Genomic DNA, 11,336 nt, shown 5'->3' on the forward strand with positions numbered 1-11,336 from the left:
CCGGTGCCCCCGGGGCACCGGGCGGGATGCCGCGGGAGTGACAGCCCGGATCCGCCGGGCAACGAACAGGGCGGCGAAGGGAGGGGCCGCTCTCAGCCACTCCCGGCAGCGCCGACCGCGGCGGGGAAGGGCAACAACGGGGACGGGAACGGGAAGAACGGGGGCGGGGGGCGGGGTCCGGATCGGGGCCGCCCCCGCTGCGGGGCCGCGCGCCTGCGCACAACCACGGAGCCGCGGCCCCCGCCCAACCGGCCCCGCCCCGCGTGGCCCCGCCCCCGGGCGTAGCTCCGCCCCCGGGCGCGCGTCAACAGTGGGGGGCGTGTCCGGCGTTGGCACTGCCCCCTCGCGGGCCGGGCGCGGAAGGAGCTGGCGGCGGCGGCTCCTCCTCCTCCTCGCTCCGGCGGCGACGACTCCTCCTCCTCGCTCCGGCGGCGACACGTGCGCGTGGCGGCGGGGACCCGGATGGTGAGTGCGGCCGGGCGGGACGGCACCGGGTGGGCCCGGCGGCGCCGGGGCCCGCGCTCCGCATCGCGCCGCCCTCCTCTCCTCTCCTCTCCCTTCCCTTTCCCTCCCCCGCTACCCTGTCCGCGGGGTTGCCGTGGGGCGGGCGCGGCGGGGCGCCGGTACCGGGCAGGCCGTACGTGGCGGCGGCGCTCAAGGTCGCGGGCTGCGGCGGGCGGGCGGCGCGGTGCCCGCGGCGGCGGGGGCCGTGCGGTGGGCCTAGGCCCCGCGGACGGGGGCAGGGGCCTGCGGGCGGGCCTAGGCCGCGACCCGTTGCCCCGGCAACGCGCGGCCCCGCAGCGGTAGCGGAACCGCCCGGCGCCCCCGCCCGACCGGCAGCCCCCTCCCCGCAGCCGGGGCCTCCGGGCCCCGCCATGCCGATCGTGGAGAAGCTGAAGGAGGCGCTGAAGCCGGGTCGGCGGGAGGCGGGCGAGGAAGGGGAGCTGGGCCGGTTGCTGGCCGCCTCCGCCAAGAAGGTGCTGCTGCAGAAGATCGAGTTCGAGCCCGCCAGCCGCGGCGTCTCCGGGCACCTGGAGCTGCTGCGGGGCAAGTACGTGCTGCTCAACCCCCGCGCCGAGGCCACCGGCCGCCACCGCGGCCCTGAGGAGGGAGCGCCCGGCAAGCAGGGTAGGTTGAGGGGCCGAGGGGGGCCCTCCCCACGTTACGCACCCCCGCGGCTCAGCACCCCTCTCCTCGCAGGTGGCAGCCATGCCCCGAGCGGTCTGGGGGATGGGGTCCCCGCGCCCCAGAAGGTGCTCTTCCCCGTGGAGCGCCTCTCCATGAAGTGGGAACGGATCTACCGGATCGGCGCTGGGCTGCAGAACCTGGGGAACACCTGCTTCCTCAACTCCACAGTGCAGTGCCTGACCTACACCCCACCGCTCGCCAACTACCTGCTCTCCAAGGAGCACAGCCGCACCTGTGAGTGGGGAGGGCCGGCTCGGCGGGGAGCAGGAGCGCCCGCATGTCCTGCTCCCAGTGCTGCGCTCAGCACCTCTGCGCATGGCTCTGGCGAGGGCTGCGCGGGTGTCAGGATGCGCCTTCTCAGCTCCCTCCTGCCCCTTTCTCCATCGAGTGGTCATTCCTGCATATGACTCGCTTTTCCTGGCCGTAGCAGTGTTCCCAAGCTCTGCATCCTCATTTCTGGGGAGGCTTTGTCTCTGCTGGGCGTAGCCAGGACTAAGATGGGTCCGAGGGGATCTGCTGCTTTCCTGGAGGCTGAGCTGGGGGTCCCAAACAGCCCCTGCCTATGGGGACTCCCTGAGGGCAGGGCAGAAGGCTGCCCGCAGGCAGGCAGTGCTGTTGATGGGTGGCTTTGGAAGGGAACCCAGTGGGCACTGCTCCAAGCTGTGATCAAGGTGAGCACATGGGGCTCGCAGCCCCATCCATAGGGCTCCAGTGGGATCTGCTCCTCAGGGCCGACCTGTGGGCTCCTCCAGCAAGTACCTGTGACCTGGTTCCCATCCATGTGGATGCTGTGTTGTCTGGGGGCTTACGGTGGCTGGTACTGTCACTGGGGCTGTGCCAGCCGGGGTGGCGTGTGCTGGTCCCTGGGTACCCGGGATGCCCCAGAGGTAGCTGTACAGTAGCACAGAGCTCGTAGGGAAAACTGAGAGTGTCTGAGCTGTGTTGGGCCAGAGATCCCCTCTCCCCTGTTCTGCCTCCGTCTCTCCTGCGTTTGTCCCCAATGTCCTGTCTTCTCTCCTGCTCTAGGTCACCAAGGAGGATTTTGCATGATGTGCGTTATGCAGAACCACATGATCCAGGCTTTTGCCAACAGCGGCAACGCAATAAAGCCGGTGTCCTTCATCCGAGACCTCAAGAGTAAGGATGGTTGCCCTCCCCTTCCCTCCCGTAGCCCGTGCAGGAGAGCAGTGACTAAGGCAGGAGCAAAACCTTTGAGATAGGGGCAGGTCTTGGCAGATGGCTCTGCTGAGATGACTCACTGAGCCTGCCAGGGGCTGATGACTTCATGGGCTGTGCGGGGCTTCCCCTGTGGCCAGCATGAGTCTGACGTCTGGTTTGGGTTGAGGGGGCTCAAACCCTGAAGTCGCTGCCCCGAGGTGTGTGGGGGGGCTTGTTTCTGTTGCAGCACGTGCTGGGGCTGATTCCTCCCTCTCCTGCAGAGATTGCCCAGCACATCCGGTTCGGCAATCAGGAGGACGCGCACGAGTTCCTGCGTTACACCATTGATGCCATGCAGAAGGCCTGCCTGAATGGCTGTACCAAGTATGTGGGGCCTCTGATGGCCCGTCGCTGCTCTTCTCCACTGTCCCCTCGCTGGTCCCCTGTGCCCACGGGAGGGGGCTGTGGGGTGAATGTGTCCCTCAGGTCCGGCTCATAGAGGGAGGTACTGACTCCAGGGGCCTCGGGTGGATGGCCCAGCCCTCTGCCCCTCTGTGACACAGCTCTGGGCTGTTGTCTGCCTTTTCCCTTCTCCTGACATCTCCACCCCAGCATAGCTGTGGTCCTGTCCCCAAGTCCTGAGGCTGCTGTGGGTTTGGATCCTGTCCCAGTTGCTGGGAATCTAGGCATGCTTGCTAGTTCAGCTCCAGCTCTGTGGCTGAGCAGCTTTTCCCCAGGCCCTCGATCCCGGGAAGTCTGCATTGCCTCTGTCTGCAGTGCCCAGCTCTGAGCTCCGGCCAGGAGTTTCTGCTCTTTCTGGAGGAAGGTGCACATTGGAGCCTGGTGCCACCCCCTGAGCTCCGACACTGGGAGAGCAGACGAGCAGAGGCTGTGACTTCCCGCTGCTCCCGGAGCTCTGCAGCCCATCCGCTGGCCAGAGCGCGCAGGGGTGGTGTCCTGAGGACCCAGCGGTGGCCCGTGGGGGTGGCCGTTGTGGAGGGCGGTGTGAGATCCGGTGCTGCTGTCTCTAGGTTGGATCGCCAGACCCAGGCCACGACGCTGGTTCACCAGATCTTTGGCGGTTACCTGCGGTCCCGTGGTGAGTGCTGGCTGTTGGGTCCCAGGCCTGTGACTCTCAGAGCTGCTCTTTCCCTGAGAGCTGTGCAGTAAAAATCTTGGGAAGGTTGCTAGGCGTGTGTAAACTATCCAGAGCTGCAGCTGGTTGGTCTTGTGATGCCTGTGGGTCATGACCCCTGTTGTGGCAATGGAAAAAGCTGTTGGCTGTGGGTCCCCAGCTCCAGCAAAGGAGCCTGTGTTGCCAGCTATCTAGCAACACTTGCTGTCCCAGCACGTAGTGGAATTGCCAGCCTTCCTCCTTGCCAGGCTGTGAATCCTGGTGCTCACATCCCAGAGCCCAAACCCGGAGAGGGGGAATACTGCGGGTGCCTGTGCTGTGCCAGGGTGGTGGTGGGCGCAGGTGTGGTGCCGGGGCGCGCCCATTGCTCTTTCTTTTGCAGTGAAGTGCTCAGTGTGCAAGACTGTCTCGGACACCTATGATCCTTACCTGGACCTGGCGCTGGAGATCAGGGTACGGCGGCAGGGTTGGGGATGGGGAGGAGCTCGGCTCTCATGGGGGATGTTCCTGCAACTGCACCGTTACTACTTTCAAAGCTCTTGACCTGCCAGGGTCAAGGCACGGTGCAGGCAAGAGGGAGGCAGCTTCTGTTGTTGCGCTGCCTTCTCTGTCTGGCAGAGCAGTGCCCGTTGCCTGAACATGAGCCACAACTCCTCTGTTGAGTCTCCGTGGCGGGGGGGACAGTGCAGCTGTCCCTTGTGGCATGCTGGCCAATGCCAAGCTGGTGGTAGGCTCACGGGGTCGGTGTAGTCTGTGGCGTTGTGCTTGTGTTATCTCTTGGGGCCAGCATCTTGGCAGGGAGCTGGGCTGTTGTGTGGACAGGCTGCTCGTGCCCTGACCTCTCCTCTGTCCTTGCAGCAAGCCGCAAACATAGTGCGGGCGCTGGAGCTGTTTGTGAAGTCGGATGTGCTGGGCGGGGAGAATGCCTACATGTGTGCCAAGTGAGTGTGTGGGGCTGCAGGCGGGAAGGGGCCCGCGGGTGTGCTGGTGGGAGGCAGGTGGAAAGCTGCAATACGGGAGGGCTTCTCTACCTGCTCCATGGCTAAACCATGAGGTACATGGCCATGGAAGCCTGCGATGAAGCCTGCCGCTCCTCAGCTCCCTCCTATCGTGAGGAGGACCTGGGCCAGCAGCCATGGCCGTGAGCAGGTGCCCTGGAGCAGTGCCTGGTGTCAGCAGGGTCATTGCCATGGGGTTTGCCACTTGGCGAGAGCTGGCAATCACCTGGGAGGTGGAACAGCTCGAATAGCTCGAGATCTTCCTGTGCAGATGCAAGAAGAAAGTGTCGGCCAGTAAACGCTTCACCATCCACCGAGCCTCCAATGTTCTCACGCTCTCGCTGAAGCGCTTTGCCAACTTCGGTGGAGGCAAAATCACAAAGGTGAGGGCTCTGCAATCCAGAGCTGGGGCTGTCTCCTGGCCTGAAGCCCTGCTGCCCAGGGCAGGGTGGGAGGTGGTCCGGTGCGCAGTGCGAGCTCTGCCGCAGGCCTGCAGCTTATCCCCGGCTGTGCGGTGGGAGATTGCTTCGTCCTGGCATCTTCATCACTATGCCCTCTGCCTCGGGAGAGCTGGTCCCTCTCTCTTAAGAGATGGGACTCGTAGGACAGCCGGGCTACTCTTGCTCTATCAAGAAAGGCGTCTGTTGTACAGGCTCCTGAGCCATCCTCTCTCCGCAGGACGTGGGGTACCCCGAGTTCTTGAATATCCGCCCTTACATGTCTCAGAACAACGGGGATCCTGTCATGTACGGACTCTATGCAGTGCTGGTGCACTCTGGGTACAGCTGCCACGCGGGGCACTACTACTGCTACGTGAAGGTGAGCCCCGGCTGCTCTCTTGGCACCCCCTTTGGTGCTCGTGGGTCCCTGTAGTGCACAGAAAGGAGGGTGCTCAGCAGATGTGGATGGTGTGGAGCACTGGATGGGGGTTGCAGGAAGCGTGGGGGTCTGCTCTTACCAAGTCCCTTTGCCTGCCCTGGGTTGCCTGTGGGTGTTTTGGGGAGAGGAGCTCTGCTGACGGGTGCCATTCCTGCTGCTCTTCAGGCCGGGAGGGTCCCTGGACGCAGCCCAACCATGTTCTCTCTCATTCTGCAGGCCAGCAATGGGCAGTGGTATCAAATGAATGATGACCTGGTCCGCTGCAGCAACATCAAAGTGGTCCTCAACCAGCAGGCCTATGTGCTGTTCTACCTGAGGTGAGAGCACCCTGCGTCCCCCAGTCCCTCTGTCCCCTGCTCTCAGCATTTGGGACGGGGCTGTCAGCACCTGCCTGGCTGCGGGAAGGAGCTTGGTCCAAGTAGCCCCAATGCCCACGTGTGTGCACTGGCCCGGAGGAGGGTGGCAGGGAGAGGTCCAGCCCCTTGTCATGGTTTTGCTGTAGATCAAGAGCACCTCACCTCCTCGGAGCCTCTGGCTCCTGTTTCTTGTGTGCATTTCTGACGAGAGCGTTCCAGTCGCACAAACCCTTGCAGTTAATGCGTGCGCTTCTCTGCCTTCACCAGAATCCCCAGCCCCAGGAAGAGCTCAGAGGGGTCCATTGCCAAAGCTGCCTCCAGCCTGCCTGGCCGCACTGGCAGCATCTCTGATCAGGTCAAGAAAACCGTGACCAACGGGCCCCTGTCTTCACCGCTAATGGGCCGGGTGAGTCCTGAGGGCTGCTCTCAGCCAGTGCTCCCGGGAGCTGCTGCCCCTCTGCCTGCTCCGCGAGGGGGGGGTGGCTGCAGCTTCGTGCAGAGGTGGGCGCGCTGCTCCTAATGGGCAGGAGGGATCCTGCTGAGCCAAGGGTTCTGTGAGGGACAGGGAGGGCAGGATCACTCTGCATCCTTGTCTCCTTGGATTCTCTCCTCGCTGAATTTCTCTCTCTCTGTATCTAGAGAGCGGACACGCTGCCGGGAAAGAAGCTGCCGGGGCCGGAGGAGGTCGGAGTGCCTGTGGCCCGCAGCACGTTTGGCATGGGGCCGAAGCTGCAGAACGGAACTGCACCGCCGAAGGTGCCTGCTGGGTTCCCATCACCCAAACTGCCCCTGAAAGCCACCCACGCGTCCACAGCGCTGCCCAATGATGCAGCCCGGAGGCCCAAGAAGCCGCTCTCCTTCCCGCAGCTGCCTCCCACACCCAGAGCAGCTCAGGGCTTCTGCGACACCAGTAACACAAATGGGGCCAAAGCAGAGCTGCCCCAGCAGAGCTCCTGGGAGAGCAAGCAGCCACCTACCTCACCCAAGCTGCCGCTGGAGCCCAGCCCGAGCCAGGAGCCCGGGGGCAGTGGGGAGAACACCGGGACGCTGGAGAAGGACTCCTGCGGCAGCAGTGCTGCCAGCCCAGCACACGGTGCAGCGGGGAAGCTGGCCAAAGTGTCCCAGAAGGGCAAGAGTGAATCCGGCGGCTTCTGCACCTCTCAGGAAACAGACTGTGGCACGGACCTTGCTGAGGGCCCCGGCGCCGAGCTGGCTGCCCCTGAAGACTCCAAGCCGGCAAAATTGAAATCCTCCCTGTTGGCCAGCGCTGCTCTGGAGCTGAGCAGCACCATGTCACCACCACCGGCCAAGAAGCTGGCACTCTCCGCCAAAAAGGTGAGTCTGAGCATCTGCCCAGAGACTTCAGTAAGAGCCTTGTGCCTTCTGAACTGGGGCTTGTGTTGAGGGTGAGGGTAGAGCTAATGTTGGGTGTCCTGCTAAGCCGGCGGTGGGTGGGGAGACCCCCTCAGCCCAGGGCTGTAGCAGTGGCTCTGCCCTCCCTCTGGGTTGGGGAGTGGGGCCAGGTCCCCGCTGTTGTTCACATCGCTGAGTGATGCAGGAGAAATGGCTTCTGCCTTCGTGCTCGGCGGAGGGGTGGCTGTGCCAGCCCCTGCAGCAGGGCGGTCTCACCAGCCTTCTTGGGGAGCGTGTCCCCTGGGGCGAGTGGGGGCAGGCGACGCCGCAGCTGGAGGGCTGCAGAGTTTCCTTCTCCCTGGGCAGTAGTGTGGGACTGGCCCTCGGCGTGCCACTGTGCAGCCAGGGCGCAGGACAGTGTGCTGGGGTTTCTGTTCTTTAAATTTCCTTCCTTCCTTTTTTCCTTTGTGCTTCTAACTGAAAACACTTCTGATTCTTCTTCTACCACCCCTCACTTCCCTCCCCCCGTCTGTGTCTGTTCCCCTCCCCTTTCTCTGGGCTCCCCTTTTTATTTTCTCCTCTTGGCTCACGGAAACCTCTTTTCTTTAGACCACCAAGTTTTTATTTATGTCAATAACTGCAGGGCAGCACCCCGCGGAAGGCGAGCAGAAGTGATCGCCACGCACAACCTCACCCACAATTTGCTGACACCTACCCCACGAACACCACCCACCCCGACTCCACTCCCTGGCCTTTCGGCAAGTCGAGGTAAGCGGTGCCATCGCTCCCAGGCTCCTGCACCACAGCAGCAAGGCCAGTAGCAGCCGTGGGGTGCTCCACGAGGCAGCTGTCTGGCATCACAGCTGGCTCAGAGGGTGATTTTGGCAGCCAGCTCTCCTGTTCTCCTGGCTGGCAGTGCTTGTTCTGGATCCTAGAAGCAGGGCGGATTCTCTGACTGTCGGTACAGGGTGGGAGGGAGCTTTGCAGGCTCTGACCACGTATTAGTGTCCTGTGGGATCAGGAGGCACCAGCCTGGTCTAGATCTTGCTCCAGGTCTCCCTTGTAACCTTCACCATCGGCATGTGCTGCAGCAACACTCGCTCTTTGCTAATCCCCCGTGGGACAGTGTGTGCCCTGTGCGTGGCTGGCGCTGGGCAGCTGCAGGGTCACTGTGCGCTTGCAGCTGCTGCTCTGAGAGCAGGGTCTGATTCAGACTTTGTGGCCGTGACAGTAGCCGTTGGGTGCTGTGCTCGTGCACCTCGGGGTGGGAAGGGAGAGAGGCGCTCCTGCTCCCGACCTGGCTTTCAGATCATGTCAGCCTCTTTTCCCGTCCTTCAGGCTGTCCTCATCTGCTCCCAAACTGCCAAATCCTGAAAAGCCCACCTTCAGCTTCATCCTCAACTCAACCCCTTGGCCCCCAGCCTCCCCCCTGACCAACGGTTCCACTGCCCACCCTTCGCACCACCTTCCTCCCTGCAGCAGGGAGAGGGGGCCCAGCCAGACCACCCCTGGTTCCTCCAAAAAGAAGCAGCGAAAGCATCATCATGGAGCAGACAGCAGCCCTCATGCTCCACCTGTGAAGGGCAAGGATGAAGTCTCCAGCCCCCCCAGGAAGAAGAAAAATCTTGCTCGGGAGGGTTCGGTGTCCCTCACGGGGAAGAAGGTGGCAAGCAAGGGTCCCAGCGGTAGCCAGGAGGGGCCGGGCTGTCAGGACCTGGAGAGCCGGCCCAAGCAGCAAGTGACAGATCCCAGTACTTACCGGGACACGGAGCCCATCTCCCCAGTCAAGAAGAAGAAGAAGAAGAAAAAGAGGAGAATGGAGGAGACAGAAGAGCACTGCTCTGGGACACTGTCCTCGGGCAGGTGAGGGGCTAGGGTCACGCGAGAGCCCTGTGCACCTCCGCTCTGCCTGAAGTTAGGCTCCCTGGGCTGTGGTTGGGTGCCTCGTGTCTTTCTGTGGGTGGGACAAGCCTTGCCGTGGAGCGAGCTGAAGCACTGGCTTGCTGGGGGTGGTTTCACCCCTCGCCAAGTTCCAGTGCTGGGGTGCGGGTGTCCCTGCGTCCCATTGCCCTGCAGGGAGCTCGAACGCTTTCCCCTCTGGTCTGGTTAGAGCGAGCTGACCCCTGCTGCCTTCCCCAGCTCTAGGAGGGCTGAGATGGAGCCCAGGAGGACAAAGCAGCAGCGGAGTGTGGAGGCTGGGGCTGGAGAGAGCGAGCACCGCAAGCGCAAGCGGAGGGAAAGCCTCAGCAGCCTAGCCTCGGAGCAGCCGGCTGCCAACGGCATCCACCCTGCAGACAGCGCTCCAGGTATGACCATGTGCCTCCACACCCTGCCTGGAGCCGGCTGCTGGTCTGCCCACACAGCCCCTCAGAGCACTGGTGTCCAGTCCCTGGTGCTTGTTGGTCCCCACAACTGCCTGGAGGTGCCCGCCCTCCTGACCCCAGTCCTTGGCTGGCCTGCCCGCAGGCCTGTGTGCCGCTGGGTGAGGGTGTGCTCCTCTCCAGACTCGAGGGGATGGGCCCTTGAGGGGTGAAGATGGGGCCCCAATATGACCAAAGACCATGGGCCATCAGGACCTTGTTAAATCCTGACAATGTCTCCTGGGGCAAGACCTTCCTTGGGGATGGAGCGACACAGGAGCTCCCTTCTGCTCCCTCCGCCTTCTCACCCCGCCTGTTTCCGCAGTGGCAGCACGTGCCTGGGACAGCCAGGCTGGAGATGGGTATGGGCCCTGCCCAACTGCCCCAAGCCCTGAGCCCGGCCGTGGGGCTGGCACAGCACCCAGGAGCCAGGAGGAGTCCAGCGTGGTGGAAGAGCTGCTCAGGAACTCCTTGGACAAGGCTTATGGCAAACAAGGTAATCCCCGCTCACCTGGGTGGGCGAACAGCCTCACAGCTCCCCTGCCTCAAGGCCTGGAGGCGGGCAGAGCCCTCTGTGCTCTGCCAGGGCCTGAGCTGCCCCCAGCACCGGTGCAGACAGCTGTGGGGCTCTGGGAGGTGGGCCGATGCGCCTGCCCGAGGGGCTGCTGCCGCTGCCCCAGGGGCCCTGTGCAGGCGGGTGCAGCATGCACAGCGTGGTGCTCCCTGCTGACCGTGCTGCTCTGCAGTCCTGACCTGGGAGGGCGAGATCTCGGCTGTCAGCCAGGACGCCATTCGGGACGCAGCGTGGGCCCGGAGCGAGACTGTTATCGATGAGTGGGACGAGGAGTTTGACAGAGGGAAGGTGGGTGCTGGCCGTGTCCTGGCTGGGGTGGGTGGGGGGAGACGGGGGACTTTGCGCTCTGACCCCAGGAGCCCTCCTGCCTCTGGACAGGTAAAGAAGATTAAAAAAATGAAGCGGGAGCGGAGGAGACACTTCAATTCCTTCCAGCAGCTGCAGAACAGGCGCAACTTCTGGTCGGTGACACATCCTGCCAAGGTGACCAGCCTGAGCCATCGGCTCTGAGGTGAGTGAGCCCAGGGTGGCAGGGAGGGGGGCAGTTGCCTGGCAGGGTGCTAACACCGCTCCTTTCCTCCCAGGTTGAGATCTGCGTCCCCCAGCCGGTGCACGGAGCCATCCTGGGTCAAGGACCGGCTGGGGAGTACTGTCCTAGCTGGTGGACCCTGCTGTGGAGGGGATGCCGTCCTGCATGTCTCCCTGCCCCTAGCCCTGGGGGTCATGCAGCGCTTGCTGTCCCCTGCTGTCCCCTGCCATCCCCTTCTGGGAGCTGCTGTCCCTGCAGGCCCCGGGGTCCCTGTGGGCTGGGGCTGCTTCCCTCTGCTCTCCAGCTGCGGAGGAGCCTGTCGAGCTCCGACCCGCTCCCCTGCCTCGTTCAGGCTCCTCCGCAGCTCCTCTGTGCCTCTGCCTGGGGCTAGAGCAGCCCCTTCTCCCCCCCAGCCTGGAGTTCAAGGCTGGGGGGGATTCCTGGAAAGTGCCTGCAGCTCATCCCTGCTGCTCTGGGTTCACGTGCCACCCCTGGGGAGGGGGACACCGGCCCCCGCTGCGGGGCTGGGAGCACCAGGGCTGGTGTTCGTCTCCTGGGGATGCTCTGACCCCTCCTGCCCCCACCTCCTACCCCCCTGCCCGGCCAGGGCTTACCCTTCCCTGTCCCCCCCCGTCCTCCTGTGCGAGTCGCAGTGGAACCGTTGGGCCCCCCGCCCCGGGCAGGTCCCCGCAGGGCCGGGGCGCTGCCGCCGGGACGGCGGGCAATAAACGGGTGGTGTCTGTGTCGGTGTCGGTGTCCGGGCTGGGCTCGCTGGCGGCGCCGGGGGGAGGAGCCTGCGCGGCCCC

At 64.1% G+C, this 11,336-nt stretch overlaps 1 protein-coding gene across 1 annotated transcript; it reads left to right on the top strand.

Annotated features, from left to right (window-relative positions):
• The first annotated feature begins 351 nt into the window (after positions 1–351).
• On the top strand, positions 352–11,280 carry USP36 (ubiquitin specific peptidase 36). Its single transcript, XM_063351741.1, has 20 exons — positions 352–465; positions 855–1,128; positions 1,201–1,422; positions 2,215–2,325; positions 2,628–2,730; positions 3,378–3,445; positions 3,864–3,934; positions 4,340–4,422; positions 4,751–4,862; positions 5,158–5,298; positions 5,575–5,675; positions 5,982–6,120; positions 6,354–7,049; positions 7,711–7,835; positions 8,406–8,930; positions 9,207–9,373; positions 9,753–9,923; positions 10,174–10,289; positions 10,380–10,512; positions 10,586–11,280. The coding sequence occupies exons 1-19, from the start codon at positions 463–465 to the stop codon at positions 10,509–10,511; spliced, it is 3,360 nt and encodes a 1,119-aa protein (XP_063207811.1). The 5' UTR covers positions 352–462; the 3' UTR covers position 10,512; positions 10,586–11,280.
• The last annotated feature ends 56 nt before the right edge of the window (positions 11,281–11,336 follow it).

Source organism: Chroicocephalus ridibundus, chromosome 14, assembly GCF_963924245.1.
Source record: "Chroicocephalus ridibundus chromosome 14, bChrRid1.1, whole genome shotgun sequence".
Taxonomy (NCBI): Eukaryota; Metazoa; Chordata; class Aves; order Charadriiformes; family Laridae; genus Chroicocephalus; species Chroicocephalus ridibundus.

What these genes read in the sequence shown, in the direction of transcription:
- USP36 (XM_063351741.1), top strand. An exon ending in CTTCATCCGAGACCTCAAGA is followed by an intron (nt 2,326 to 2,627) that starts GTAAGGATGGTT and finishes CCTCTCCTGCAG; the next exon opens with AGATTGCCCAGCACATCCGG. An exon ending in TGCCTGAATGGCTGTACCAA is followed by an intron (nt 2,731 to 3,377) that starts GTATGTGGGGCC and finishes TGCTGTCTCTAG; the next exon opens with GTTGGATCGCCAGACCCAGG.